The sequence below is a fragment of the Neodiprion fabricii genome, chromosome 2 (assembly GCF_021155785.1).
Source record: "Neodiprion fabricii isolate iyNeoFabr1 chromosome 2, iyNeoFabr1.1, whole genome shotgun sequence".
Classification (NCBI taxonomy): Eukaryota; Metazoa; Arthropoda; class Insecta; order Hymenoptera; family Diprionidae; genus Neodiprion; species Neodiprion fabricii.
The window spans coordinates 35,885,015-35,910,556 of record NC_060240.1 but is presented as its reverse complement, the minus strand read 5'-3'; the positions used below and the strand labels follow the sequence as shown (position 1 = coordinate 35,910,556).

General features: G+C 41.0%; 3 protein-coding genes across 4 annotated transcripts; all 3 read left to right on the top strand.

Moving 5' to 3' along the window:
* The first annotated feature begins 804 nt into the window (after positions 1 to 804).
* Positions 805 to 4,858, top strand: LOC124176410 (4-coumarate--CoA ligase 1-like). Of its 2 annotated transcripts, XM_046557674.1 has the most exons (7): positions 805 to 949; positions 1,449 to 1,580; positions 1,754 to 1,961; positions 2,317 to 2,792; positions 2,875 to 3,274; positions 3,379 to 3,620; positions 3,990 to 4,858. In XM_046557674.1, exons 1-7 carry the CDS (start codon positions 947 to 949, stop codon positions 4,149 to 4,151), a joined length of 1,623 nt encoding a protein of 540 aa, XP_046413630.1. In that variant the 5' UTR covers positions 805 to 946; the 3' UTR covers positions 4,152 to 4,858. The 2 variants fall into 2 exon arrangements, with proteins under 2 accessions (XP_046413630.1, XP_046413631.1); XM_046557675.1 differs by lacking the exon at positions 1,449 to 1,580.
* An 11,693-nt stretch (positions 4,859 to 16,551) lies between these two features.
* Positions 16,552 to 19,065, top strand: LOC124176002 (luciferin 4-monooxygenase-like). Its single transcript, XM_046556756.1, has 6 exons — positions 16,552 to 16,679; positions 17,338 to 17,469; positions 17,632 to 17,747; positions 17,849 to 18,248; positions 18,349 to 18,590; positions 18,773 to 19,065. The coding sequence occupies exons 4-6, from the start codon at positions 18,191 to 18,193 to the stop codon at positions 18,932 to 18,934; spliced, it is 462 nt and encodes a 153-aa protein (XP_046412712.1). The 5' UTR covers positions 16,552 to 16,679; positions 17,338 to 17,469; positions 17,632 to 17,747; positions 17,849 to 18,190; the 3' UTR covers positions 18,935 to 19,065.
* Positions 19,066 to 20,648: 1,583 nt separating this feature from the next.
* Positions 20,649 to 24,702, top strand: LOC124176003 (4-coumarate--CoA ligase 1-like). Its single transcript, XM_046556757.1, has 7 exons — positions 20,649 to 20,952; positions 21,331 to 21,462; positions 21,630 to 21,837; positions 22,216 to 22,694; positions 22,768 to 23,167; positions 23,269 to 23,510; positions 23,788 to 24,702. Exons 1-7 carry the CDS (start codon positions 20,950 to 20,952, stop codon positions 23,947 to 23,949), a joined length of 1,626 nt encoding a protein of 541 aa, XP_046412713.1. The 5' UTR covers positions 20,649 to 20,949; the 3' UTR covers positions 23,950 to 24,702.
* The last annotated feature ends 840 nt before the right edge of the window (positions 24,703 to 25,542 follow it).

Genomic DNA, 25,542 nt, shown 5'->3' with positions numbered 1-25,542 from the left:
ATTTATTCAGTTCAACTTTTAGCCAATCGTACACTTTAATAGTACAACAATAGCATTAACAGCACGAACCTCGATATACGTTGCAAAAGAAATTTCTCAAAAGTAATGAAAATCGAATGTTTCCGTTAAGCAGATTGCGATTTTTCAAATCATAATATTAATGTCATCTTAAAATCCATTCATCTCTGAAAACAGAATCAGAATATGTCTTTGTCAAATCCAATACCAAGAGCATTACACGATCGATTATTACACGTAAAAATTGAGTAAGCGTTAAAATTTACGTACAGAGTTGCGAGCCTGTCATAATTTTCTTACATTTGTAAAAATATGTTTACGCACACGGTACCAGGAACACCTGCAATTCATTCAGTAACCTGATCACTGTAATGACAATAAAAATGACAATGCCGAGAATCTGCACCTGCTAGTTCATTATCTAGGAAATTACAATGAACTAGGAACGAAGAGGCAGATAGAAGTCCGTACTAGTGGCTGTTTGAAAACTCATCATTACTGTTTAAATTACAAACAAGTTTTTGCAAGAAGAATTCAGACGGCGCGGCGTGACTTGCGTTTGCATGATATTCAATTTTCTCTGATGACACACCCTCGCAACGGCATCAAAGTATCTCGTGTAAGTGCATAGCATCGTAATCTATCGTTTCTTTCACAGCCAACCGAACTATCATCACCCACGGACACCGATTTTCATGAGACAACAACATGACACAAGCTCACCATTTCGTTGTAAAGAGTCTCTTAAGAACACGCTCGTCTGTGGCCAATCGTCATTCGTTCTAGTTGAAACGTGTTATTCGCTCTCCCTCAGTCGTAAGACTGATGTACTGTTTGAAATATTTTCTAGCGGCACATTATCAGATCCCATCAATTACAATAGTAAAAAATCGAAGTTGAAGGCAGATTTTCACTCTCAAATACAAAAATGGTGAGTAAGTTGGCTAGAGACGTCCGAAAGTACACAAATTGTCCGATGTCTAGATACTTTTTTCGACACTTTTAGTATTTCGATATCGGAGAAGTTCACAAAATTCCCTGACATTGAACTGGTTAATTCAATTAACAATAAGATAAATTGACTGTGCTTTTACGTGTGGATCTTGATCCGCATCGGTGACGTGGTTAAAATTAGGACCACTTTATATTTGATCAAATAGCAGACTCGATTGAGGCTCGCTTTTTGCATTATCGCCATCGATATATCCTGCGATTTGAAATCATCTGCCAGGTAAAATATTCGTCACTTTGAGTACACGGAAATTTTACATCAGTATATGGGTATCGAGAACTAATCGTTTGGCGCGGAAACACGTAAGGCTTTTTGTTGGAGATTTTTTTTTTTTGTTCTTTTTTGACACACTATTATCTAGAAAACAGTACCGGCTACATGCGTAAGCTGGTGAGAAAAATTATGAAATTATTTTCAGAATGATTCGAAGATCACAATTGAGAACAACATACTCAAGGGTAAAGTTGTTCCCTTTCCTCCGTTCGAATACACCAGCTTTGGAGAACTCGTACTAGCAAGACTGAAAAACAATCCGGAATTGGTAGGACAGGTGAGTGTGCGAGAGGACGCTGAATGACTGATTTTCAGATATCTTCGAACCAGATCTGTAGTAATATTGCACCGATGATGGAAGTATCGATAACTGAAGCAAGCTTTCCTTCACGAAAAAATATTTTATTCCGAAACATATCTGTTATAAAATGTTGGAAAACGATATTTTAGATTGATGTTACTACTGGTGAAAAATACACCTTCGACACGATGCGAGATGGAAGCGTAAGATGCGCCTTGTGGATGAGGAAACAGGGCTTACTTCCGGGAGACGTTGTTACAATGTGCTCTCACAATCAGCTAGACCTCGCGCTGCCGTGTTTCGCAACCCTGTATCTTGGAGCCGTAATCAACCCCTTGGACGTTGGGATGAACAAAAGTAAATTGTTTTTCGATGACAAAGTTCGTAAACTCAAATATACCAGACTCATTGGAATAATAACAGCAGCCATGGAAGTATTACTAATTATTTCAATTGACGAATCGTACATTTCCCAACTAATTTAGGTGATAATTCTAAACAAATGCTTGACACACCGTTAAGTTTTATCGTGACTAAACTCATACACATACGTGTGCATTGTTGTGACACGAGATGGACAAACTTAATCAGTACTCGAATATACAGTGGGATATGATACACAAAATGAACAAAATTAAGGCTGCAAACGAACACGGGTTATTAATATTATATTAAGCCTCCCACGTTAAAAATGCTGAAATTATTTTTCCAGGGGACTTTAGTCATATGTTGAAAATCACCTCCCCAAAGATGGCATTCGTCAACGAAGATATAGCAACTACCTTTGCCGAGGCGGTCAAAGAAACAGAGCTAGACGTGAAAATTGTTGTACTAGGCCGCGTTCCAGGCTTTCTTGCGTTTCAAGAAGTGATTGCTGAACAAACAGTCGAAGAGGTCCAGCACTACAGATGCACACCGATCAAAAGTTCTGACGAGACTGCAGTAATTATGTGCACCTCTGGGACCTCAGGTTTCCCAAAAGGTGTTGCATTGGCCCATGCACTTATCTTTAACCAATTGCATACGGCCTTCGCTGCCGTATTTAACGATACAGCGCTGATTATCTCATGTCTAGCATGGATCAGCGGGGTATATTCCATGCTGATTGCTGTAGCCGCAAATTCAACCAGGGTTTTACCACCGCCCTTCGAAGAGTACACAGCATGTGCGATTATCGAAAAGTTTAAAGTAAGTTACAAATCCTATTCAATCCTAGGTGGAATGGCTTGACAACGGACGAGTACACAGTGATACGTTACCCTTTTTTCAGATAAAATCAGCTCTTTTGAGCCCCAGCATGCTCGTTAGATTGGTAAAGTCAGATGCGTTGAAAAAATATGACCTCTCTAGTCTCGAGACAGTCATGTGCGGTGGTTCTGTTCTACCCGCTAATACTCGGGAAGCCTTCAATAAGATGTTACCACATGCCTCGATCATCGTGGGTTATGGCATGACGGAAGTCGGAGGTGCCATTTCAATTCAGACGAATAATTCGAAACCTGGATCATGTGGTTCCATCTTGGACAATTGCCAGGTAAAAGTCGTCGATCCAGATACCGGCCGACTACTGGGAGTCAATCAATTGGGTGAACTATTGCTCAAGAATGGGACCACGATGGCTCATTACTACAAGGATCCACAAGCTACAGCGTGCACAATTGACGAGGAAGGTGAGTATATTTATAAATTTGATAGACAATATTTTGGATACTCATATGAAGATTAACTTCTGGCTTGGATTCTAAGGATGTTGCCTTTTGAATTTCCATTTAAGGATGGTTGCACTCGGGAGATCTTGGCTACTATGACGAGGACGGGGAAATCTTTATTGTAGACAGACTAAAAGAAATGATCAAATATCAGGGTTATCAAATATCTCCAGCTGATATCGAAGATGTGCTTTTGTCTCATCCTGGAGTCAAGGAAGCTGTGGTTGTAAGTGTACCGCATCCTGTAGACAACGAGCATCCCATTGCTTTCGTGGTTCGAAAGCAAGCTGCAATAAGTGACAAACAGGTACTATGTTCTAAAAACACTGCAACACAATTTTCATTAAGAGTGAACACTAGTCCATCTACTGTTCAGCGCAGTAATTCATCGAGATATGACTGAGATTCACTAAGGCTATGTAGTTTCTATTTATGATAAGATCATGTTTAATATAAATGGTGTGAGAGTGGAAACGACGAATGTGAACATTCCTAAAAAATGAACCCTTGAGCGAAAAAGACTATAAAAGAATCAAAAGATTTTTCCAAACGAATTATTTTGAAACCATCATTTACTAGCTAAACCAATTCGCTGCTGTCTAAGGTCTTTACCCCGATTAAGAGTACACAAATATTGAGTGGTCTCTTTGTCTAACCTCATAAATTCGATTTTCAGGTTACGGAGGAGGAGTTAATTGACTTGGTCGCTACAGAAATGGCTGACAGTAAACGGCTACGTGGTGGTGTTAGATTTGTGGATCATTTACCAAAAACCCCATCAAACAAAGTTCAGCGCAGAGATGTCCGCAAATTGGCAAGAGCTGTGGGGGCAACATAGAAAGATCGCTTGCAATATTCATTATAACGTACAAGCACCCCGACGTCTGGATTGACAGCAGTAAAACTTCGCTTGGTTTATCCGAAGCGAACAGTAAAATATAGGAATCTTAAGAGTGCTTTCGACTGTGCAAGCTTTGTATGGGTGATAAATTTCGTCATAAAGCTGTGAAAAATCCAGTCTTGACACAAATAATATGAAAACATTTGTCAGTGAATAATAATATGAAATTTGACTGAAGTGGCCGATTTTTCGAACAAGAAGTTATTATATTAAGACCATGTTTATTACTACTTTATGAATGAATTCTATCCCAAATACATGTATTAATATGTAAGAAAAGAGTGAGGGACAAAGAAAACAAGACGATAACTCCGCTGAAAGTTTTCACTTTCGTTGCGCGTCCGGCGTCGCACGCCTCTTTTCAGTTAGATTTGAAAACTTAGCAACCTTGTAATATTATATTATATGTATGATAGGAACTGGTTCATATAGTACTTGTCATATTTTTCTTCAGACAGCGTATGATGCATACCGGTTTCCACATATTGCAATTGAAATTATTGAAAGTTTGAACAAATTTAGCAGTCGTGTTTCTCTGTCACTTTGGTTCTGTTTATTAAGATGTTACATCACTACACACTGACACCTGAACCCTTGTACAACCATTAGGACATGTCTAATAAACTCAAATTTTGATCAATGAATTTGTAATTTTTCTTCCCCGCCTTTTAGCGAACCCGTCACATGTATTTCGGCCATAACTTTACATTCATTGATGACAACGCATTCAGTCTGTGCTTAATCGATTTGTTTCGCAAGATTACGTCGGAACAGTGACAGAAAGAATTGATTCCTGCACTTTCCAAAATCGCGAAAATTTTCGCCAAAAACACAAAGGGGTTGGCTTTACTTTTTTTTTGGGCAAAAAACTTCTGGTCTCGGATTCGATTGAAATGATCCTTATCTCACCAATTGGACCCTCAGGAACTCAGAAATCGCAGCGAAAAGGGCGTAGACCCAACAGGAGAGAAATGGCGAGCGAAAAAGCACCTGCTGAAAAATGTCGAAAACACTGGTTTTCGTTTTCTTGCTGTAACTTTTGATGCGTTGCTCGCAGCGTATTGGGACTGCGCCCAATCGATTTCTCTCGCAAAATTACGTCGATACAGTGCGCCAAAGAATTGATTCCAGCACTTCTCAAAATCGCGAAAATTTTCGCCAAAAACACAAAGGGGTTAGCCTTGCTTTTTTTTTGGGCAAAAAACTTCTAGTCTCGGATTCGATTGAAATGATCCTTATCTTACCAATTGGACCCTCAGGAACTCAGAAATCGCAGCAAAAAGAGCGCAGGACCAACAGGAGAGAAATGGCGAGCGAAAAAGCACCTGCTGAAAAATGTCGAAAACACAGGTTCTCGTTTTTTGGCTGTAACTTTTGATGCGTTGCTCGCAGCGTATTGGGACTGCGCCCAATCGATTTCTCTCGCAGAACTGCGTCGGAATAATGCATGAAAGAATTGATTCCAGCACTTTTCAAAATCGCGAAAATTTTCGCCAAAAACACAAAGGGGTTAGCCTTACTTTTTTTTTGGGCAAAAAACTTTTGGTCTCGGATTCGATTGAAATGACGCTTATCTTACCAATTGGACCCTCAGGAACTCAGAAATCGCAGCAAAAAGAGCGCAGGACCAACAGGAGAGAAATGGCGAGCGAAAAAGCACGTGCTGAAAAATGTCGAAAACACAGGTTCTCGTTTTTTGGCTGTAACTTTTGATGCGTTGCTCGCAGCGTATTGGGACTGCGCCCAATCGATTTCTCTCGCAAAACTGCGTCGGAATGTTGCATGAAAGAATTGATTCCAGCACTTTTCAAAATCGCGAAAATTTTCGCCAAAAACACAAAGGGGTTAGCCTTGCGTTTTTTTTGGGCAAAAAACTTCTGGTCTCGGATTCGATTGAAATGATCCTTATCTTGCCAATTGGACCCTCAGGAACTCAGAAATCGCAGCAAAAAGAGCGCAGGACCAACAGGAGAGAAATGGCGTGCGAAAAAGCACCTGCTGAAAAATGTCGAAAACACAGGTGTCTCGTTTTTTGGCTGTAACTTTTGATGCGTTGCTCGCAGCGTATTGGGACTGCGCCCAATCGATTTCTCTCGCAGAACTGCGTCGGAATAATGCATGAAAGAATTGATTCCAGCACTTTTCAAAATCGCGAAAATTTTCGCCAAAAACACAAAGGGGTTAGCCTTACTTTTTTTTTGGGCAAAAAACTTTTGGTCTCGGATTCGATTGAAATGACGCTTATCTTACCAATTGGACCCTCAGGAACTCAGAAATCGCAGCAAAAAGAGCGCAGGACCAACAGGAGAGAAATGGCGTGCGAAAAAGCACCTGCTGAAAAATGTCGAAAACACAGGTGTCTCGTTTTTTGGCTGTAACTTTTAATGCGTTGCTCGCAGCGTATTGGGACTGCGCCCAATCGATTTCTCTCGCAGAACTGCGTCGGAATAATGCATGAAAGAATTGATTCCAGCACTTTTCAAAATCGCGAAAATTTTCGCCAAAAACACAAAGGGGTTAGCCTTACTTTTTTTTTGGGCAAAAAACTTTTGGTCTCGGATTCGATTGAAATGACGCTTATCTTACCAATTGGACCCTCAGGAACTCAGAAATCGCAGCAAAAAGAGCGCAGGACCAACAGGAGAGAAATGGCGAGCGAAAAAGCACGTGCTGAAAAATGTCGAAAACACAGGTTCTCGTTTTTTGGCTGTAACTTTTGATGCGTTGCTCGCAGCGTATTGGGACTGCGCCCAATCGATTTCTCTCGCAAAACTGCGTCGGAATGTTGCATGAAAGAATTGATTCCAGCACTTTTCAAAATCGCGAAAATTTTCGCCAAAAACACAAAGGGGTTAGCCTTGCGTTTTTTTTGGGCAAAAAACTTCTGGTCTCGGATTCGATTGAAATGATCCTTATCTTACCAATTGGACCCTCAGGAACTCAGAAATCGCAGCAAAAAGAGCGCAGGACCAACAGGAGAGAAATGGCGAGCGAAAAAGCACCTGCTGAAAAATGTCGAAAACACAGGTTCTCGTTTTTTGGCTGTAACTTTTGATGCGTTGCTCGCAGCGTATTGGGACTGCGCCCAATCGATTTCTCTCGCAAAATTACGTCGATACAGTGCGCCAAAGAATTGATTCCAGCACTTCTCAAAATCGCGAAAATTTTCGCCAAAAACACAAAGGGGTTAGCCTTGCTTTTTTTTTGGGCAAAAAACTTCTAGTCTCGGATTCGATTGAAATGATCCTTATCTTACCAATTGGACCCTCAGGAACTCAGAAATCGCAGCAAAAAGAGCGCAGGACCAACAGGAGAGAAATGGCGAGCGAAAAAGCACCTGCTGAAAAATGTCGAAAACACAGGTTCTCGTTTTTTGGCTGTAACTTTTGATGCGTTGCTCGCAGCGTATTGGGACTGCGCCCAATCGATTTCTCTCGCAGAACTGCGTCGGAATAATGCATGAAAGAATTGATTCCAGCACTTTTCAAAATCGCGAAAATTTTCGCCAAAAACACAAAGGGGTTAGCCTTACTTTTTTTTTGGGCAAAAAACTTTTGGTCTCGGATTCGATTGAAATGACGCTTATCTTACCAATTGGACCCTCAGGAACTCAGAAATCGCAGCAAAAAGAGCGCAGGACCAACAGGAGAGAAATGGCGAGCGAAAAAGCACGTGCTGAAAAATGTCGAAAACACAGGTTCTCGTTTTTTGGCTGTAACTTTTGATGCGTTGCTCGCAGCGTATTGGGACTGCGCCCAATCGATTTCTCTCGCAAAACTGCGTCGGAATGTTGCATGAAAGAATTGATTCCAGCACTTTTCAAAATCGCGAAAATTTTCGCCAAAAACACAAAGGGGTTAGCCTTGCGTTTTTTTTGGGCAAAAAACTTCTGGTCTCGGATTCGATTGAAATGATCCTTATCTTGCCAATTGGACCCTCAGGAACTCAGAAATCGCAGCAAAAAGAGCGCAGGACCAACAGGAGAGAAATGGCGTGCGAAAAAGCACCTGCTGAAAAATGTCGAAAACACAGGTGTCTCGTTTTTTGGCTGTAACTTTTGATGCGTTGCTCGCAGCGTATTGGGACTGCGCCCAATCGATTTCTCTCGCAGAACTGCGTCGGAATAATGCATGAAAGAATTGATTCCAGCACTTTTCAAAATCGCGAAAATTTTCGCCAAAAACACAAAGGGGTTAGCCTTACTTTTTTTTTGGGCAAAAAACTTTTGGTCTCGGATTCGATTGAAATGACGCTTATCTTACCAATTGGACCCTCAGGAACTCAGAAATCGCAGCAAAAAGAGCGCAGGACCAACAGGAGAGAAATGGCGTGCGAAAAAGCACCTGCTGAAAAATGTCGAAAACACAGGTGTCTCGTTTTTTGGCTGTAACTTTTGATGCGTTGCTCGCAGCGTATTGGGACTGCGCCCAATCGATTTCTCTCGCAGAACTGCGTCGGAATAATGCATGAAAGAATTGATTCCAGCACTTTTCAAAATCGCGAAAATTTTCGCCAAAAACACAAAGGGGTTAGCCTTACTTTTTTTTTGGGCAAAAAACTTTTGGTCTCGGATTCGATTGAAATGATCCTTATCTTACCAATTGGACCCTCAGGAACTCAGAAATCGCAGCAAAAAGAGCGCAGGACCAACAGGAGAGAAATGGCGAGCGAAAAAGCACGTGCTGAAAAATGTCGAAAACACAGGTTCTCGTTTTTTGGCTGTAACTTTAGATGCGTTGCTCGCAGCGTATTGGGATTGCGCCCAATCGATTTCTCTCGCAAAATTACGTCGATACAGTGCGCCAAAGAATTGATTCCAGCACTTCTCAAAATCGCGAAAATTTTCGCCAAAAACACAAAGGGGTTAGCCTTACTTTTTTTTTGGGCAAAAAACTTCTGGTCTCGGATTCGATTGAAATGATCCTTATCTCACCAATTGGACCCTCAGGAACTCAGAAATCGCAGCGAAAAGGGCGTAGACCCAACAGGAGAGAAATGGCGAGCAAAAAAGCACCTGCTGAAAAATGTCGAAAACACAGGTTCTCGTTTTTTGGCTGTAACTTTTGATGCGTTGCTCGCAGCGTATTGGGACTGCGCCCAATCGATTTCTCTCGCAAAACTGCGTCGGAATGTTGCATGAAAGAATTGATTCCAGCACTTTTCAAAATCGCGAAAATTTTCGCCAAAAACACAAAGGGGTTAGCCTTACTTTTTTTTTGGGCAAAAAACTTTTGGTCTCGGATTCGATTGAAATGACGCTTATCTTACCAATTGGACCCTCAGGAACTCAGAAATCGCAGCAAAAAGAGCGCAGGACCAACAGGAGAGAAATGGCGAGCGAAAAAGCACGTGCTGAAAAATGTCGAAAACACAGGTTCTCGTTTTTTGGCTGTAACTTTTGATGCGTTGCTCGCAGCGTATTGGGACTGCGCCCAATCGATTTCTCTCGCAAAACTGCGTCGGAATGTTGCATGAAAGAATTGATTCCAGCACTTTTCAAAATCGCGAAAATTTTCGCCAAAAACACAAAGGGGTTAGCCTTGCGTTTTTTTTGGGCAAAAAACTTCTGGTCTCGGATTCGATTGAAATGATCCTTATCTTACCAATTGGACCCTCAGGAACTCAGAAATCGCAGCAAAAAGAGCGCAGGACCAACAGGAGAGAAATGGCGAGCGAAAAAGCACGTGCTGAAAAATGTCGAAAACACAGGTTCTCGTTTTTTGGCTGTAACTTTAGATGCGTTGCTCGCAGCGTATTGGGACTGCGCCCAATCGATTTCTCTCGCAAAATTACGTCGATACAGTGCGCCAAAGAATTGATTCCAGCACTTCTCAAAATCGCGAAAATTTTCGCCAAAAACACAAAGGGGTTAGCCTTACTTTTTTTTTGGGCAAAAAACTTCTGGTCTCGGATTCGATTGAAATGATCCTTATCTCACCAATTGGACCCTCAGGAACTCAGAAATCGCAGCGAAAAGGGCGTAGACCCAACAGGAGAGAAATGGCGAGCAAAAAAGCACCTGCTGAAAAATGTCGAAAACACAGGTTCTCGTTTTTTGGCTGTAACTTTTGATGCGTTGCTCGCAGCGTATTGGGACTGCGCCCAATCGATTTCTCTCGCAAAACTGCGTCGGAATGTTGCATGAAAGAATTGATTCCAGCACTTTTCAAAATCGCGAAAATTTTCGCCAAAAACACAAAGGGGTTAGCCTTACTTTTTTTTTGGGCAAAAAACTTTTGGTCTCGGATTCGATTGAAATGACGCTTATCTTACCAATTGGACCCTCAGGAACTCAGAAATCGCAGCAAAAAGAGCGCAGGACCAACAGGAGAGAAATGGCGAGCGAAAAAGCACGTGCTGAAAAATGTCGAAAACACAGGTTCTCGTTTTTTGGCTGTAACTTTTGATGCGTTGCTCGCAGCGTATTGGGACTGCGCCCAATCGATTTCTCTCGCAAAACTGCGTCGGAATGTTGCATGAAAGAATTGATTCCAGCACTTTTCAAAATCGCGAAAATTTTCGCCAAAAACACAAAGGGGTTAGCCTTGCGTTTTTTTTGGGCAAAAAACTTCTGGTCTCGGATTCGATTGAAATGATCCTTATCTTACCGATTGGACCCTCAGGAACTCAGAAATCGCAGCAAAAAGAGCGCAGGACCAACAGGAGAGAAATGGCGAGCGAAAAAGCACGTGCTGAAAAATGTCGAAAACACAGGTGTCTCGTTTTTTGGCTGTAACTTTTGATGCGTTGCTCGCAGCGTATTGGGACTGCGCCCAATCGATTTCTCTCGCAAAATTACGTCGATACAGTGCGCCAAAGAATTGATTCCAGCACTTCTCAAAATCGCGAAAATTTTCGCCAAAAACACAAAGGGGTTAGCCTTACTTTTTTTTTGGGCAAAAAACTTCTGGTCTCGGATTCGATTGAAATGATCCTTATCTCACCAATTGGACCCTCAGGAACTCAGAAATCGCAGCGAAAAGGGCGTAGACCCAACAGGAGAGAAATGGCGAGCGAAAAAGCACCTGCTGAAAAATGTCGAAAACACAGGTTCTCGTTTTTTGGCTGTAACTTTTGATGCGTTGCTCGCAGCGTATTGGGACTGCGCCCAATCGATTTCTCTCGCAAAATTACGTCGATACAGTGCGCCAAAGAATTGATTCCAGCACTTCTCAAAATCGCGAAAATTTTCGCCAAAAACACAAAGGGGTTAGCCTTACTTTTTTTTTGGGCAAAAAACTTCTGGTCTCGGATTCGATTGAAATGATCCTTATCTCACCAATTGGACCCTCAAGAACTCAGAAATCGCAGCGAAAAGGGCGTAGACCCAACAGGAGAGAAATGGCGAGCGAAAAAGCACCTGCTGAAAAATGTCGCAAACACTGGTTTTCGTTTTCTTGCTGTAACTTTTGATGCGTTGCTCGCAGCGTATTGGGACTGCGCCCAATCGATTTCTCTCGCAAAACTGCGTCGGAATGTTGCATAAAAGAATTGATTCCAGCACTTTTCAAAATCGCGAAAATTTTCGCCAAAAACACAAAGGGGTTAGCCTTGCGTTTTTTTTGGGCAAAAAACTTCTGGTCTCGGATTCGATTGAAATGACGCTTATCTTACCAATTGGACCCTCAGGAACTCAGAAATCGCAGCAAAAAGAGCGCAGGACCAACAGGAGAGAAATGGCGAGCGAAAAAGCACCTGCTGAAAAATGTCGAAAACATAGGTTCTCGTTTTTTGGCTGTAACTTTTGATGCGTTGCTCGCAGCGTATTGGGACTGCGCCCAATCGATTTCTTTCGCAAAATTACGTCGATACAGTGCGCCAAAGAATTGATTCCAGCACTTCTCAAAATCGCGAAAATTTTCGCCAAAAACACAAAGGGGTTAGCCTTACTTTTTTTTTGGGCAAAAAACTTCTGGTCTCGGATTCGATTGAAATGATCCTTATCTCACCAATTGGACCCTCAGGAACTCAGAAATCGCAGCGAAAAGGGCGTAGACCCAACACGAGAGAAATGGCGAGCGAAAAAGCACCTGCTGAAAAATGTCGAAAACACAGGTTCTCGTTTTTTGGCTGTAACTTTTGATGCGTTGCTCGCAGCGTATTGGGACTGCGCCCAATCGATTTCTCTCGCAAAACTGCGTCGGAATGTTGCATGAAAGAATTGATTCCAGCACTTTTCAAAATCGCGAAAATTTTCGCCAAAAACACAAAGGGGTTAGCCTTGCGTTTTTTTTGGGCAAAAAACTTCTGGTCTCGGATTCGATTGAAATGACGCTTATCTTACCAATTGGACCCTCAGGAACTCAGAAATCGCAGCAAAAAGAGCGCAGGACTAACAGGAGAGAAATGGCGAGCGAAAAAGCACCTGCTGAAAAATGTCGAAAACACAGGTTCTCGTTTTTTGGCTGTAACTTTTGATGCGTTGCTCGCAGCGTATTGGGACTGCGCCCAATCGATTTCTCTCGCAGAACTGCGTCGGAATAATGCATGAAAGAATTGATTCCAGCACTTTTCAAAATCGCGAAAATTTTCGCCAAAAACACAAAGGGGTTAGCCTTACTTTTTTTTTGGGCAAAAAACTTTTGGTCTCGGATTCGATTGAAATGACGCTTATCTTACCAATTGGACCCTCAGGAACTCAGAAATCGCAGCGAAAAGAGCGCAGGACCAACAAGAGAGAAATGGCGAGCGAAAAAGCACCTGCTGAAAAATGTCGAAAACACAGGTTCTCGTTTTTTGGCTGTAACTTTTGATGCGTTGCTCGCAGCGTATTGGGACTGCGCCCAATCGATTTCTCTCGCAGAACTGCGTCGGAATAATGCATGAAAGAATTGATTCCAGCACTTTTCAAAATCGCGAAAATTTTCGCCAAAAACACATAGGGGTTAGCCTTACTTTTTTTTTGGGCAAAAAACTTTTGGTCTCGGATTCGATTGCAATGACGCTTATCTTACCAATTGGACCCTCAGGAACTCAGAAATCGCAGCAAAAAGAGCGCAGGACCAACAGGAGAGAAATGGCGAGCGAAAAAGCACCTGCTGAAAAATGTCGAAAACACAGGTTCTCGTTTTTTGGCTGTAACTTTTGATGCGTTGCTCGCAGCGTATTGGGACTGCGCCCAATCGATTTCTCTCGCAGAACTGCGTCGGAATAATGCATGAGAGAATTGATTCCAGCACTTTTCAAAATCGCGAAAATTTTCGCCAAAAACACAAAGGGGTTAGCCTTACTTTTTTTTTGGGCAAAAAACTTTTGGTCTCGGATTCGATTGAAATGACGCTTATCTTACCAATTGGACCCTCAGGAACTCAGAAATCGCAGCAAAAAGAGCGCAGGACCAACAGGAGAGAAATGGCGAGCGAAAAAGCACCTGCTGAAAAATGTAGAAAACACAGGTTCTCGTTTTTTGGCTGTAACTTTTGATGCGTTGCTCGCAGCGTATTGGGACTGCGCCCAATCGATTTCTCTCGCAAAATTACGTCGATACAGTGCGCCAAAGAATTGATTCCAGCACTTCTCAAAATCGCGAAAATTTTCGCCAAAAACACAAAGGGGTTAGCCTTACTTTTTTTTTGGGCAAAAAACTTCTGGTCTCGGATTCGATTGAAATGATCCTTATCTCACCAATTGGACCCTCAGGAACTCAGAAATCGCAGCGAAAAGGGCGTAGACCCAACAAGAGAGAAATGGCGAGCAAAAAAGCACCTGCTGAAAAATGTCGAAAACACAGGTTCTCGTTTTTTGGCTGTAACTTTTGATGCGTTGCTCGCAGCGTATTGGGACTGCGCCCAATCGATTTCTCTCGCAAAACTGCGTCGGAATGTTGCATGAAAGAATTGATTCCAGCACTTTTCAAAATCGCGAAAATTTTCGCCAAAAACACAAAGGGGTTAGCCTTACTTTTTTTTTGGGCAAAAAACTTTTGGTCTCGGATTCGATTGAAATGACGCTTATCTTACCAATTGGACCCTCAGGAACTCAGAAATCGCAGCAAAAAGAGCGCAGGACCAACAGGAGAGAAATGGCGAGCGAAAAAGCACGTGCTGAAAAATGTCGAAAACACAGGTTCTCGTTTTTTGGCTGTAACTTTTGATGCGTTGCTCGCAGCGTATTGGGACTGCGCCCAATCGATTTCTCTCGCAAAATTACGTCGATACAGTGCGCCAAAGAATTGATTCCAGCACTTCTCAAAATCGCGAAAATTTTCGCCAAAAACACAAAGGGGTTAGCCTTACTTTTTTTTTGGGCAAAAAACTTCTGGTCTCGGATTCGATTGAAATGATCCTTATCTCACCAATTGGACCCTCAGGAACTCAGAAATCGCAGCGAAAAGGGCGTAGACCCAACAGGAGAGAAATGGCGAGCGAAAAAGCACCTGCTGAAAAATGTCGAAAACACAGGTTCTCGTTTTTTGGCTGTAACTTTTGATGCGTTGCTCGCAGCGTATTGGGACTGCGCCCAATCGATTTCTCTCGCAAAATTACGTCGATACAGTGCGCCAAAGAATTGATTCCAGCACTTCTCGAAATCGCGAAAATTTTCGCCAAAAACACAAAGGGGTTAGCCTTACTTTTTTTTTGGGCAAAAAACTTCTGGTCTCGGATTCGATTGAAATGATCCTTATCTCACCAATTGGACCCTCAGGAACTCAGAAATCGCAGCGAAAAGGGCGTAGACCCAACAGGAGAGAAATGGCGAGCGAAAAAGCACCTGCTGAAAAATGTCGAAAACACTGGTTTTCGTTTTCTTGCTGTAACTTTTGATGCGTTGCTCGCAGCGTATTGGGACTGCGCCCAATCGATTTCTCTCGCAAAACTGCGTCGGAATGTTGCATGAAAGAATTGATTCCAGCACTTTTCAAAATCACGAAAAATTTTTGGTCCCAGATTCGTTTTAAATGACCCTTTCCTGACTGATTGGACCCCCAGGAACTCAGGAAACGCAGCGAAAAAAAGCGTGGGATCAACAGGGAAGAAGTTACGAAGCAAAGTGTTTTGATGGTTTTAATGGTTTTTATTAATATCCTTTCCATATCCATATTGTGAAACAACAATATACAAAGTTATATATGTACAGAGTCTTAAATCCAAGAAACTTAGCCTAGTTCTATAATTAGTGTAAAGAGTAACAGTGAAATACGAGGTATATACGTATTTTAATCGTAACTTTTGATGAGTCCAACGAAATGACTTGGGTATTGGTCTATCCGGTCCAATTTTCTCCGTAATATTATGCCGACATGATGCCTGCAAGCTAAAATCCAGCACCAAACGAAAATTGTAGTTAAATTTGAGTAATAATTTTACTTATTACAAAATTATATCATCGGGCGTGAGACGCTCAAAATAGTACTACGCTTAATTTTGTCACGTTTAATGGATTGATGTATACAGTCCTTTCAATACCAGCACCAATACCAATAATACCAGCAACAAATCCAGTACTGACTGGACTTTCGAACATTTACTCAAACAGAAGCTATCAAACCAAGTACCTCTTTCCCAAATACTTGTTCACAGTTTTTTCCTCTATAAACTTTCGTATTTGATTACGATTTATCACTTGCGACATGGTACTGATGATGCACACTTTCGTTACAAAATGTGAATGTGTGTGGTTGTTTGTACGACGAATTACACAACAAAAGATTGTGCTTTGTTGAAGACGCAGTGAGTACACAAGCCAATGAAGCTTTTTTATCAGTAGCAGTAATACACGTAAAGCTACTACACGTGTAGATTCAAAGTATTTGAATTTTTTCCGGTCGCCGATCTCACGATGCAAATTGGATTTAAAATGTGACATTCTACTCATGATAAAATATCGTAAATGCAGCATGCCATCATTATATCAAATCAGTTAATACGGAAAATTGCCTTGTTGACAGCGATCATGTATCTTATCAGGTGGGTTGTCTTTTCATGTCACCGTGAATTGCGATGAACAGAATTATGGCATATCTTCATGAGTATACATGCCTCACTTTCGTCATGCATAACAGAAACCATCATCACGAACCAACACCGTCAACTCTGCAATCAACCTACTACCTTGTTATGTATCCAGGTAGAAAATAATGTGAGTCTTGGGTTAATTCACTTCGTGATATACTAGACCTTTATTTTTGTGGATTAGTTCCACAATACATGGGTTACAACTTTTGCCCGAACGACGTGTCTCGCCATCCTTGGCGTAGGAGGTCGGCGGGCATCTTACGAACTAAGCTGACCAATTATACCTATATGTATAGTATGTATACCTCTAAACATAACATACCTCATTCCACAGAACATCTCAAGAACAGTTTCTTTGTTGTACCAGTGTTATTCTGTCCAATTCAAACCTCTTCTTGACTGCTTTCGCAGAGTTTTGAAACCGATTTCAAGTTTGTACTCATTTTATCACGTACGATATAACGAGTGGCGAAATTTATCAAGCTAATTCTTCATCCGGAACGCTAAAATGGTGAGTTAATTACACACATAGCATTCTTATATCATAATCATATAAAATCTGACTACTTATTGCAGACTCGCAGTAATACTGCGTTGCTGATTCCGTACTCTACGAATTGTCAAATAACACAATTTATCTGTGGACTTCTTCAAAACCTAATAATTACAACTGTTTAAATGATACTACGTAGTTCCCTGCTCTCTGCTTTCGTGAGTTCAAATCATTTTTTGATAATGAGTTCATTTCGTTTACTCTTAACAACCTGATCATATCACAGTATTTTATGCGGTACTAGCGGTGAAGTCAAAATATCTGGCTTACGTAAATCCCGAAACTGTGTTGCGCGGTCCATCGTCGATTGTCAACAATAGTGTTCACCACACTTCTCATTAACGCTGCTATGACTAAGCTTTTTATCAACGTACGTATTTCTTGCGTAAGACAGCTTCGGCCTTGTTGAGAAACGCCAATTCAGCCAAGTCAAAATCTCAAATGCCTACTGCACGGTTATCTGCACCCATGCATGTTACGTACATTGAATACTGTGCAGTAATGCGTGACATTACTGTACAATCTCGCCGAAAACCACAGAGAACGTGCGAACTCCTCAAGACTAGAATTACCAGACTACGAAAATGGACTTAAGATGTTACGAATTTATTTCCAGGACAATTCAGGCCTTACAATCGTAAACAATATACTCAAAGGTAACGAGATTCCTTGTACCGATTTCGACTACGGTAGTATCGGAGAAATGATTCTAGACAAACTGAAAAGCGATCCAAATTTCGTGGGACAAGTAAGTATTCGTGCGAACTTGGTAAGCGGTTGCTGTACATTCATCTGATACACCTTATGACATTGAACTGAAAACAATATACATAAATGGTTAAAGCCAGTCATTTTCTATCGAGATACATAATGTTTCTTCACTTTGTTATCACGACAAATGATATTACAGATTGATGGTGCCACTGGCGAAGAATATACCTTCGAAAAAATGCAAGACAGAAGTGTGAGGTGTGCCTTGTGGCTGAAGAAACAGGGTTTGCTCCCGAAATTCTCGAAAGACGCAAAGTAAGTTATAAAAATTATCGATTCGTATGTAAACAAAATAATCGTAGAATTCACTGCTGAACGTATATCTGGTATTTTTTTTATTTTTTTTTTTGTTTTAGGCACAAACAGTTTTTGTAGCCCCAAATATCGTCAACAGATTATTGAAATCCGACGCTTTGAGCAAGTACGATCTCTCCTGTATCAAGTCTGTAATTTGTGGTGGAGCCAAACTGTCAGTTGCGTCTCGTGATGCATTTGCTAAAAAGTTACCAGGCGCTTCCATCCTAGCTGGCTATGGCATGACAGAACTAGGAGCTGGCACATCAGTACAATCAAACAGCTCAAAACCCGAATCGCGTGGCCGCCTCTTAATCAATTGCCAGCTGAGGGTAGTGGATACAGATACGGGCAGAGTATTGGGAACTAATCAGGTGGGTGAACTATTGTAGAAGAATGACACCATGATGAACTGTTACTATAACGATCCAGATGCTACAGCCGCAACCATCGACAAGGAAGGTAACTTGAGTAATGTATTTCCTAGCAAATGTATTCAAAGTTCCAGTTCAACCCTTGACTTTTAAGTTACAAAATCTCAAATTTTAATACTTTTTCTAAGGATGGATGCAATCGGGAGATCTTGGTTACTACGACGAGGACGGAGAGATCTTCGTGGTAGATAGGCTGAAAGAACTGATTAAATACAGGGGTTATCACATATATCCGGTTGAAGTCGAGAGTGTGCTCTTGTCTCACCCTGGTGTCAAAGAGGTGGCAGTCGTGGGCTTGCCTCATCCTGTGGATGACGAGCATCCTATTGCTTTTGTAGTTAGAACGGAGTCTTCTCTCACCGGAGAAGGGGTAATTTGTTCCGACAAGTAGAAGTCGGTTACTTAGCGACACTATGAACTGGTCGAGATCAACGTGAAAATTTCTGAATTACAATATCGACAAGTCCAACGTAAAATTATCGTGAAGTTATTTGAGTGTGAGAATAATGAAAGTCCGAATATTATGGACGCTTAATTTTTCGGATTCTTTAGGTTACAGAACAGGAATTGATTGACTTGGTGGTGACCGAAATGGCTGACAGTAAACGACTGCGGGGTGGAGTCAAATTCCTGGATAACCTACCGAAAACACCGTCAAATAATATTCGACGCGGATATGTACGCGACCTAGGGAGATCTATGGCAACAACGTGACGATCAGCCATAAATTTTCTCATCTCCAAGAGCAATTAGTTAAGGAATAAATTTAAGGGATAGGTACGTTTTAACTGTCAAACACTCTTATACCATTTCATCCGATACATCGCTCGGAAAGTATTTGAAGTGAAAATAATTAGATTGATGCATTTGTATTCGTGATATGAATAAAATCAATGTTATATAATGAATTTTACCTTGAACGAATCCTCTCAATCACAACAGCTAATCCACATTTGAAGCTAAAGATCAAAAAACAGCTGCGTGGTGTTGCTATATAATCTCTAACACGTGCACCAAAAGCCTATACGAAAGAAATATCAATTTTTTCTGTATATTATCATGTTTGTCAGGGCATTTTCGCACGTTACATACGTGAAAAGAAACAAATACGTACGAAGTGATCAAATATGATATACAACTAAAATACTATCAAGGAAAACAGCCCAGCGGAATAAACGGCATTCGATAAAGCTATTCCTTTTTTTCCAAGATAGAAAACAATTTCACACATACGAAATATACATACTTTAGAAATTTCAGCCAATTTTTCAGCATAACTGTGCTGTGTCGAAGATGACCGTGCTAGTTTCTAACGTGTAAATAGTTATCATGTACAAAGCTACAGAGAAACGCGAACAAAAATATCGATAACAATCTATTCTGTATTGCGTAACGAAAGTGGCGATCCGGTCATCTGTAATTGCAGTTTGAATGAATCAATTTTCTCTAATGATAGATAGATAGATAAATTCATTAGCCTTGGGACTAGTCCAGTTTGGCGATATCCAGTAAATTAATTCAATATATCCTGTAATCTATGCATATGTATAGACTGAATGTTATACAGGGTGTAACGAAATTTCCGATTGTAGGAAAAAGTATTGAGTTCGTCGCCGTCAGCAGGACCGGTTCAGCGCAAAAGAAAAAAATATGAATGGTCGATTTTTTTAAGAAACCATACCATTGGGTGCAAATCAGGCGTTAGCTCGTTGCTGAGCAAGTCCAGTCGCGAAATGACTTTTCGTCTGCATCCGTGTCCTTGGCTTGGATCCGAGGCATTGTTAAGGTGATTATTCAGTAACTCCGGAGTTAGTAATATATCCTTTTGGAGAAGTGTATAATTTTATCTACTTTGGTAGATTTGAGCGGATCCGCGGTAATCCGTTGGATCTGGCGATTGTGCTTGTTCGGTGAAAATATCTAAAGCTCACTCCCAATTGATTACCGGTCATATGCTTTTTGGAGAAAACGGAGCGTCCAAATAATTTTTTCTTCCCCGTTTCCTCGGCTGCACTTATCGAGATGACCTCAATGCTGTGTCCCGCAATTGGCAATTTCGTTACACCCCGTATAGGTGGCAAAAGAAAAATCTCGTTACTGATAAGATATTATATAAAGTGGTTGCCATGACCAATTTTTGAATTGGGTACAGAAAATACGACACATGACGACTTTCCATCAGTTGGTAGTAACGAACCCAGCGTTACTAGACTATGAATGAACGAATAATCTTATAGGGAAAAATAGATAATGGTTGTATAGTGATTTTGATGTTTCGCATGTGGCATTGACACGCCTTGCCAGATTGCTTACAAAGCCAGGCTTAGGTGAATCAGATTTAATAATCCTGAGCTGTTCAGAATGATATATATAGTCTGAAACTCTGTCTAAATCATCGAACGAATGAACGGGATGTACTTGTGTGAGTAGAGAGATCAAATCCGTCTTGTACTCTATCAGTCAAAGAAATAATTACAACCGATCGACATCGATTTCAACGAATCAACGACGCTGCACCGGTTTAACACTTCATTGTAGAGAATCACTTAAGAACACGCTCCTCTTTGAACAATCGTCATTCTGTCGAGTTGTAACGTGCTGTTGATTACTCTTACCGAGTTCCAAGACAGATATTAAACGAGTGAAAAAAAAATTTCTCAAGTCACATAAATAGCACGGTGGCAAAAAATCTAAGTTAAATAGTATAATTTTACCGACGAACAGCGAAAATGGTAAGTGAATTGCTTATACACCACATACGTAGAAAGCTTGATAGGTGACTGGCTTCCATTTTTCTGGACTGTGATTTTATTTTTTTATTCGTTCAACTGAGCTGAATTTACTGAATTTTTATGCGCACTTTGAAGCTCAGTTCACCTTGATTTAAACCTCTACGTAGTTGGCAGCAACAGTACGCAACGGTCTCTGACTTTTATATCGATTCTGGTGTCAGGGATCCTAAAATTTTCTACAAAGGCATCGTTCAATGCTTTCTTGTAGAAAACTTTACGGGCTACGTATAGAATACGTCAAAAGTTCCACTAATTGGCTCAAGTTATTTCCGCTTTTCGGAAAATCATGAAAAATGTTATACCCAATGTTATTTTCAGAATGATTCGAGATTCACACTTGAGGACAATGTACTCAAGGGAAAGGTTGTTCCTTATCCTCCGTTCGAGTTCAACAGTTTGGGGGAACTCATACTAGCCAGTCTGAAAAATAATCCAAAATTAGTAGGGCAGGTAAATATGCGATTACTCAAAATTACCCATTTTTAACTTCTAGCCACACGTGTCGTAATATTGCTCCATATTATGGAAGTATGAATAATCGAAGCGGGCCTGCTTCACAAAAGCTCGTTGTGGTCAGAAATATATTTGTTGTAATATGTTGGAGAACAATGTTTCAGATCGATGGTAAGACTGGCGAAGAATACACCTTCGACCAGATGCGGGACAGGAGCGTGAGATGTGCTCTGTGGATGAAGGCTCACGGTTTGCTCCCAGGAGACGTTGTTGTAGTTTGCGACAACCAACATCTGGACGTCGCGATGCCATGTTACGCAGCCCTCTACGTTGGAGCCATTTTCAATCCCTTATACGTCGGGATGAGCAAACGTAAATTTCTTCACAATCGCGTAACTCACAATGCCGTGTAGAAGTCTCGTAAAACATATAACGGTAGTGACGAAAGTATATATTACTTATTTTAATTGGTAAAATTATATATTTTACCACTGAGTTTCTTACGTGCCAATTGTGGTTAAATACTTGACGCAACGTTAAGTTCTGTTCCGACCAAACACATAGCCATACGCTTAGACTGTTACGACGTAAGAGCGACAAACTCGATCGATATTCATAAATCACTGGAGCATAACGAACAGAATGAACATAATTTAGGCAACAGATGAATAAAGTCTGTATACAGACCAAGCGCGAAAAACAGTTGTAATCAACCGTTCAACATTAAAGATGCTGCAATAATTTTTCCAGGGGACTTTTGTCATATGATGAAAACAACTGCACCAAAAATGGCATTCGTCAACGAAGAATTAGCTACCACCTTTGCCGCGGCGGCCGAAGAAATTAATCTTGACCTGAAGATCATAGTTTTTGGTCGCGTTTCCGGGTTTTTTGAGTTTGAAAGAATAATCAACGAGCAAGAAAACGAAAAGGTCCAAAACTACGAATGCACACCGGTGAAAAGTTCTGGTGATACTGCGGTAATCCTGTGCACTTCTGGAACCTCAGGCTTGCCGAAAGGTGTTGCACTATCACACCTAGTTTTGATGAAGGTGCAAAACCGACCGGCACTTTCTGTACTGCAAGCCGACAAAGCTTTAATCGTCACACCTCAAGCATGGGTCACTGGAACTTTCACCATGCTTTTTACTGTTTGCGCAAAGGCAACTAGACTAATACCGCCGCCCTTCGACGAGAATACAGCTTGCGCGCTCATCGAAAAGCTCAAAGTAAATAGTTGTAAAACTATTTGTTATCGAGGACGCGGATGTGCATAGAATAACATGTTTCTTTTTATTCCAGATACATTCAGCCTTCTTACCTGTCAATGTAATGAACAGATTGGTGAAATCGGACGCCGTGAAAAAATACGATCTGTCCAGCCTGAAAGATGTTACAAGCAGTGGAGCCATTCTATCAGTTGCTGCTCGGGAGGCCTTTATCAAGGCTGTACCCAGCGCCACGATCACCGTTGGTTACGGTATGACGGAAGTCGGTGGTGTGATCATACGCCAGTCGCCTGGATCGAAATTTGGATCATCCGGTCACGTGCTAGAGGATAGCCAGCTGAAAGTGGTCGACCCAGCCACCGGGAAAGTACAGGGAGCCAATAAAGAAGGTGAACTATGGTTGAAGAGTTGCACTATGATGAACGGCTACTACAACAATCCAGAAGCTACTGCTAAAGCGATCGATGAGGAAGGTCAGTATACAACTAAACATCCATAGAATAGTCAGGATACCGATTAACTCAAACCTATCACTGACGTTCGAAAAATGTCTCCTTTTAATTCATTACGTAAGGATGGATGCACTCGGGAGATCTTGGCTACTATGACGAGGACGGTGAGATATTTGTGGTGGACAGATTGAAGGATCTGATCAAGTATCGAGGTTACCACATATCTCCAGCTGATATCGAGGATGTGCTTTTGCCTCATCCTGGTGTCAAGGAGGTTGCTGTCGTGGGCTTGCCTCATCCTCTGGACGATGAGCATCCTGTTGCTTTTGTAGTCAGAGCAGAGTCTTCTGCGACCGACCAAAAGGTATTTTTTTTTCTTCATCACAATCATCGGCTGCTAGACGCTGAGGTTACCGATGCCTTAGTAAAACCTCGATGCAATCTCTAACGTAACACTCAAACGTTTTGATTTTCCATTCGAAAGTCATCGATGAGAGTGAAAGACCGTTACATCCTCTCTGGGTCTCACAGTTTTCATTTACTAAAATCGGATTTCAGAAAAATCATTCAAACTTAGTGGTTGAGGTAATATTTGAATAGAGCTTGAGCTCCCTTCACACGATATCTTTGCGATCTTTCAGGTTACCGAACAGCAATTGATTGACTTAGTGGCCACGGAAATGGGTGACTTTAGTCAGCTGCGCGGCGGAGTCAAGTTCGTCGATTGTCTCCCGAGAACAGAGTCCTACAAAACTCTGCGCAGATATCTACGTGATTTGGCAACATCTGTGGCAGCTTCGTAAAATGATAGAAAAAGAAGTTTTATTTATCTACGGGATACTGATTATTCGAAATAAAATACGTAGCATCCTAAGGCGTCAAAGTAAATCAAAGATGAAATCTTTACGCGTATTGACGTTTGTACGAATGGTGGAAATGAAATAAACATCAGCAATACCTTGGTCTAGATCGTCAAGTAGAATAATAGTACTGCCATCGATAAGTATCCAACACTGGGTTTATTTGATTCTACATCGTCAGTATCCCCATCTAACTAAGAACTTGCAGTTAGACTTTCTATTTGTATTTTAATGTATTACTATCACAGATATATTGATACAAAGATATTTAACATCGCCACAAAAAAGCAAATTAATAAACAGTATTAAACCGTCATTCGCTGTTTGTGCATTAGGTTGCGTTTTCACGAATTGAGTCTAACGATGAGATAAAATTGAAGTACTACGAGTAAATACGGACGTATTACAGGCGAAAATCCTATTTCATCCTCGGAAGATCTTGGATACTATGACCAGAATGGAGAGATTTTTTTGTGACATCGAAAGCCTGCCTTGTGTATTCGACAAGAAGATGGATATTCCATTATTAAATTTAGGCATTTCATCTATGTTGTCAGGATAGAATAAAGCACAACCTCCTCAACAGTTTTCTCATTCAATGCAGACTTTGAAATCCTACAGGAAAGTATCAACAATTTCAAAGTGCACAAACTGTGAACTGTGGTTTTTAATACTGCAGGTTTAGTAATGCGATTTTTCCGGTCATCGAAAAGAAATTGATCGACTTGCTGGAGGAGAAAATGTCTAACTACCGACGCTTACGTGACGGCGACGAGTTTGTCATATAATATTAACAAAAATCACCGTCTAACAAAATTCAACGCGAACGAAATAATCGTGAAAATACAGCAGGAAAGCGTGATTTCGAAGTGTCTATCGACTAATTATCATGACGGATAAGTAAATCTTGTCAAACACCTTGGATACTTCCGTTAATTCAGGTGATAATCGTTTTATATCACGATGCGATGATTGCCGGGTCTAAAAAAGTAATGTGCACTTTGTACAAGGTTACGTCAAGTCATCTTTACTGTACTCAAAATGAAGTTGAAGGATAAGCTTTCCTAGCTTCGACGACTTGTGTGCCAAATTGTGTATAAAATACGTTAACTTTGCTTATCTTTCTGAAATAAACATAAGTTCATTCAATTTAGACGGCTACGAAAAAGTCTAACTACCAATCAGATAAATCTACTTTATTAGACATTAAAGATGATGAGAAAACGTTTTGAATGAAAATGAACAACCGAGACCAAAAAGTTAATCTAATTGCAAGCCAAAAGCACTTGGTACTCATGTTTTGGTTGCGAATTTTGCAAATTTTATCATTGCATAACGAAAGCGATATCCGCGAGATCTAAACGTCCTTAATTGAACGGTAACTGTGATATCAGCTCTGGGCTTGTTTCAATTTGTGACTCGCGTCAATTTACCTCAAAGCTTATACAACCAGGTAGGGTAGACGTGTACTTATAACACGTTTTTCACGATTCGGAGCAGCACGCAATTCAGAGCAATGGCATCGTGCCAGCCTCG

Bases quoted from the DNA above. Each gene is read 5' to 3' on its own strand.
- LOC124176410 (XM_046557674.1), top strand. The intron at 1,962-2,316 runs GTAAATTGTTTT...TTATTTTTCCAG, and splicing joins GGACGTTGGGATGAACAAAA to GGGACTTTAGTCATATGTTG. The intron at 3,621-3,989 runs GTACTATGTTCT...TTCGATTTTCAG, and splicing joins CTGCAATAAGTGACAAACAG to GTTACGGAGGAGGAGTTAAT.
- LOC124176002 (XM_046556756.1), top strand. From the start codon at position 18,191: ATGATGAACTGTTACTATAACGATCCAGATGCTACAGCCGCAACCATC. The intron at 18,249-18,348 runs GTAACTTGAGTA...ACTTTTTCTAAG, and splicing joins CGCAACCATCGACAAGGAAG to GATGGATGCAATCGGGAGAT. The intron at 18,591-18,772 runs GTAATTTGTTCC...CGGATTCTTTAG, and splicing joins CTTCTCTCACCGGAGAAGGG to GTTACAGAACAGGAATTGAT.
- LOC124176003 (XM_046556757.1), top strand. The intron at 21,463-21,629 runs GTAAATATGCGA...ACAATGTTTCAG, and splicing joins ATCCAAAATTAGTAGGGCAG to ATCGATGGTAAGACTGGCGA. The intron at 21,838-22,215 runs GTAAATTTCTTC...TAATTTTTCCAG, and splicing joins ATACGTCGGGATGAGCAAAC to GGGACTTTTGTCATATGATG.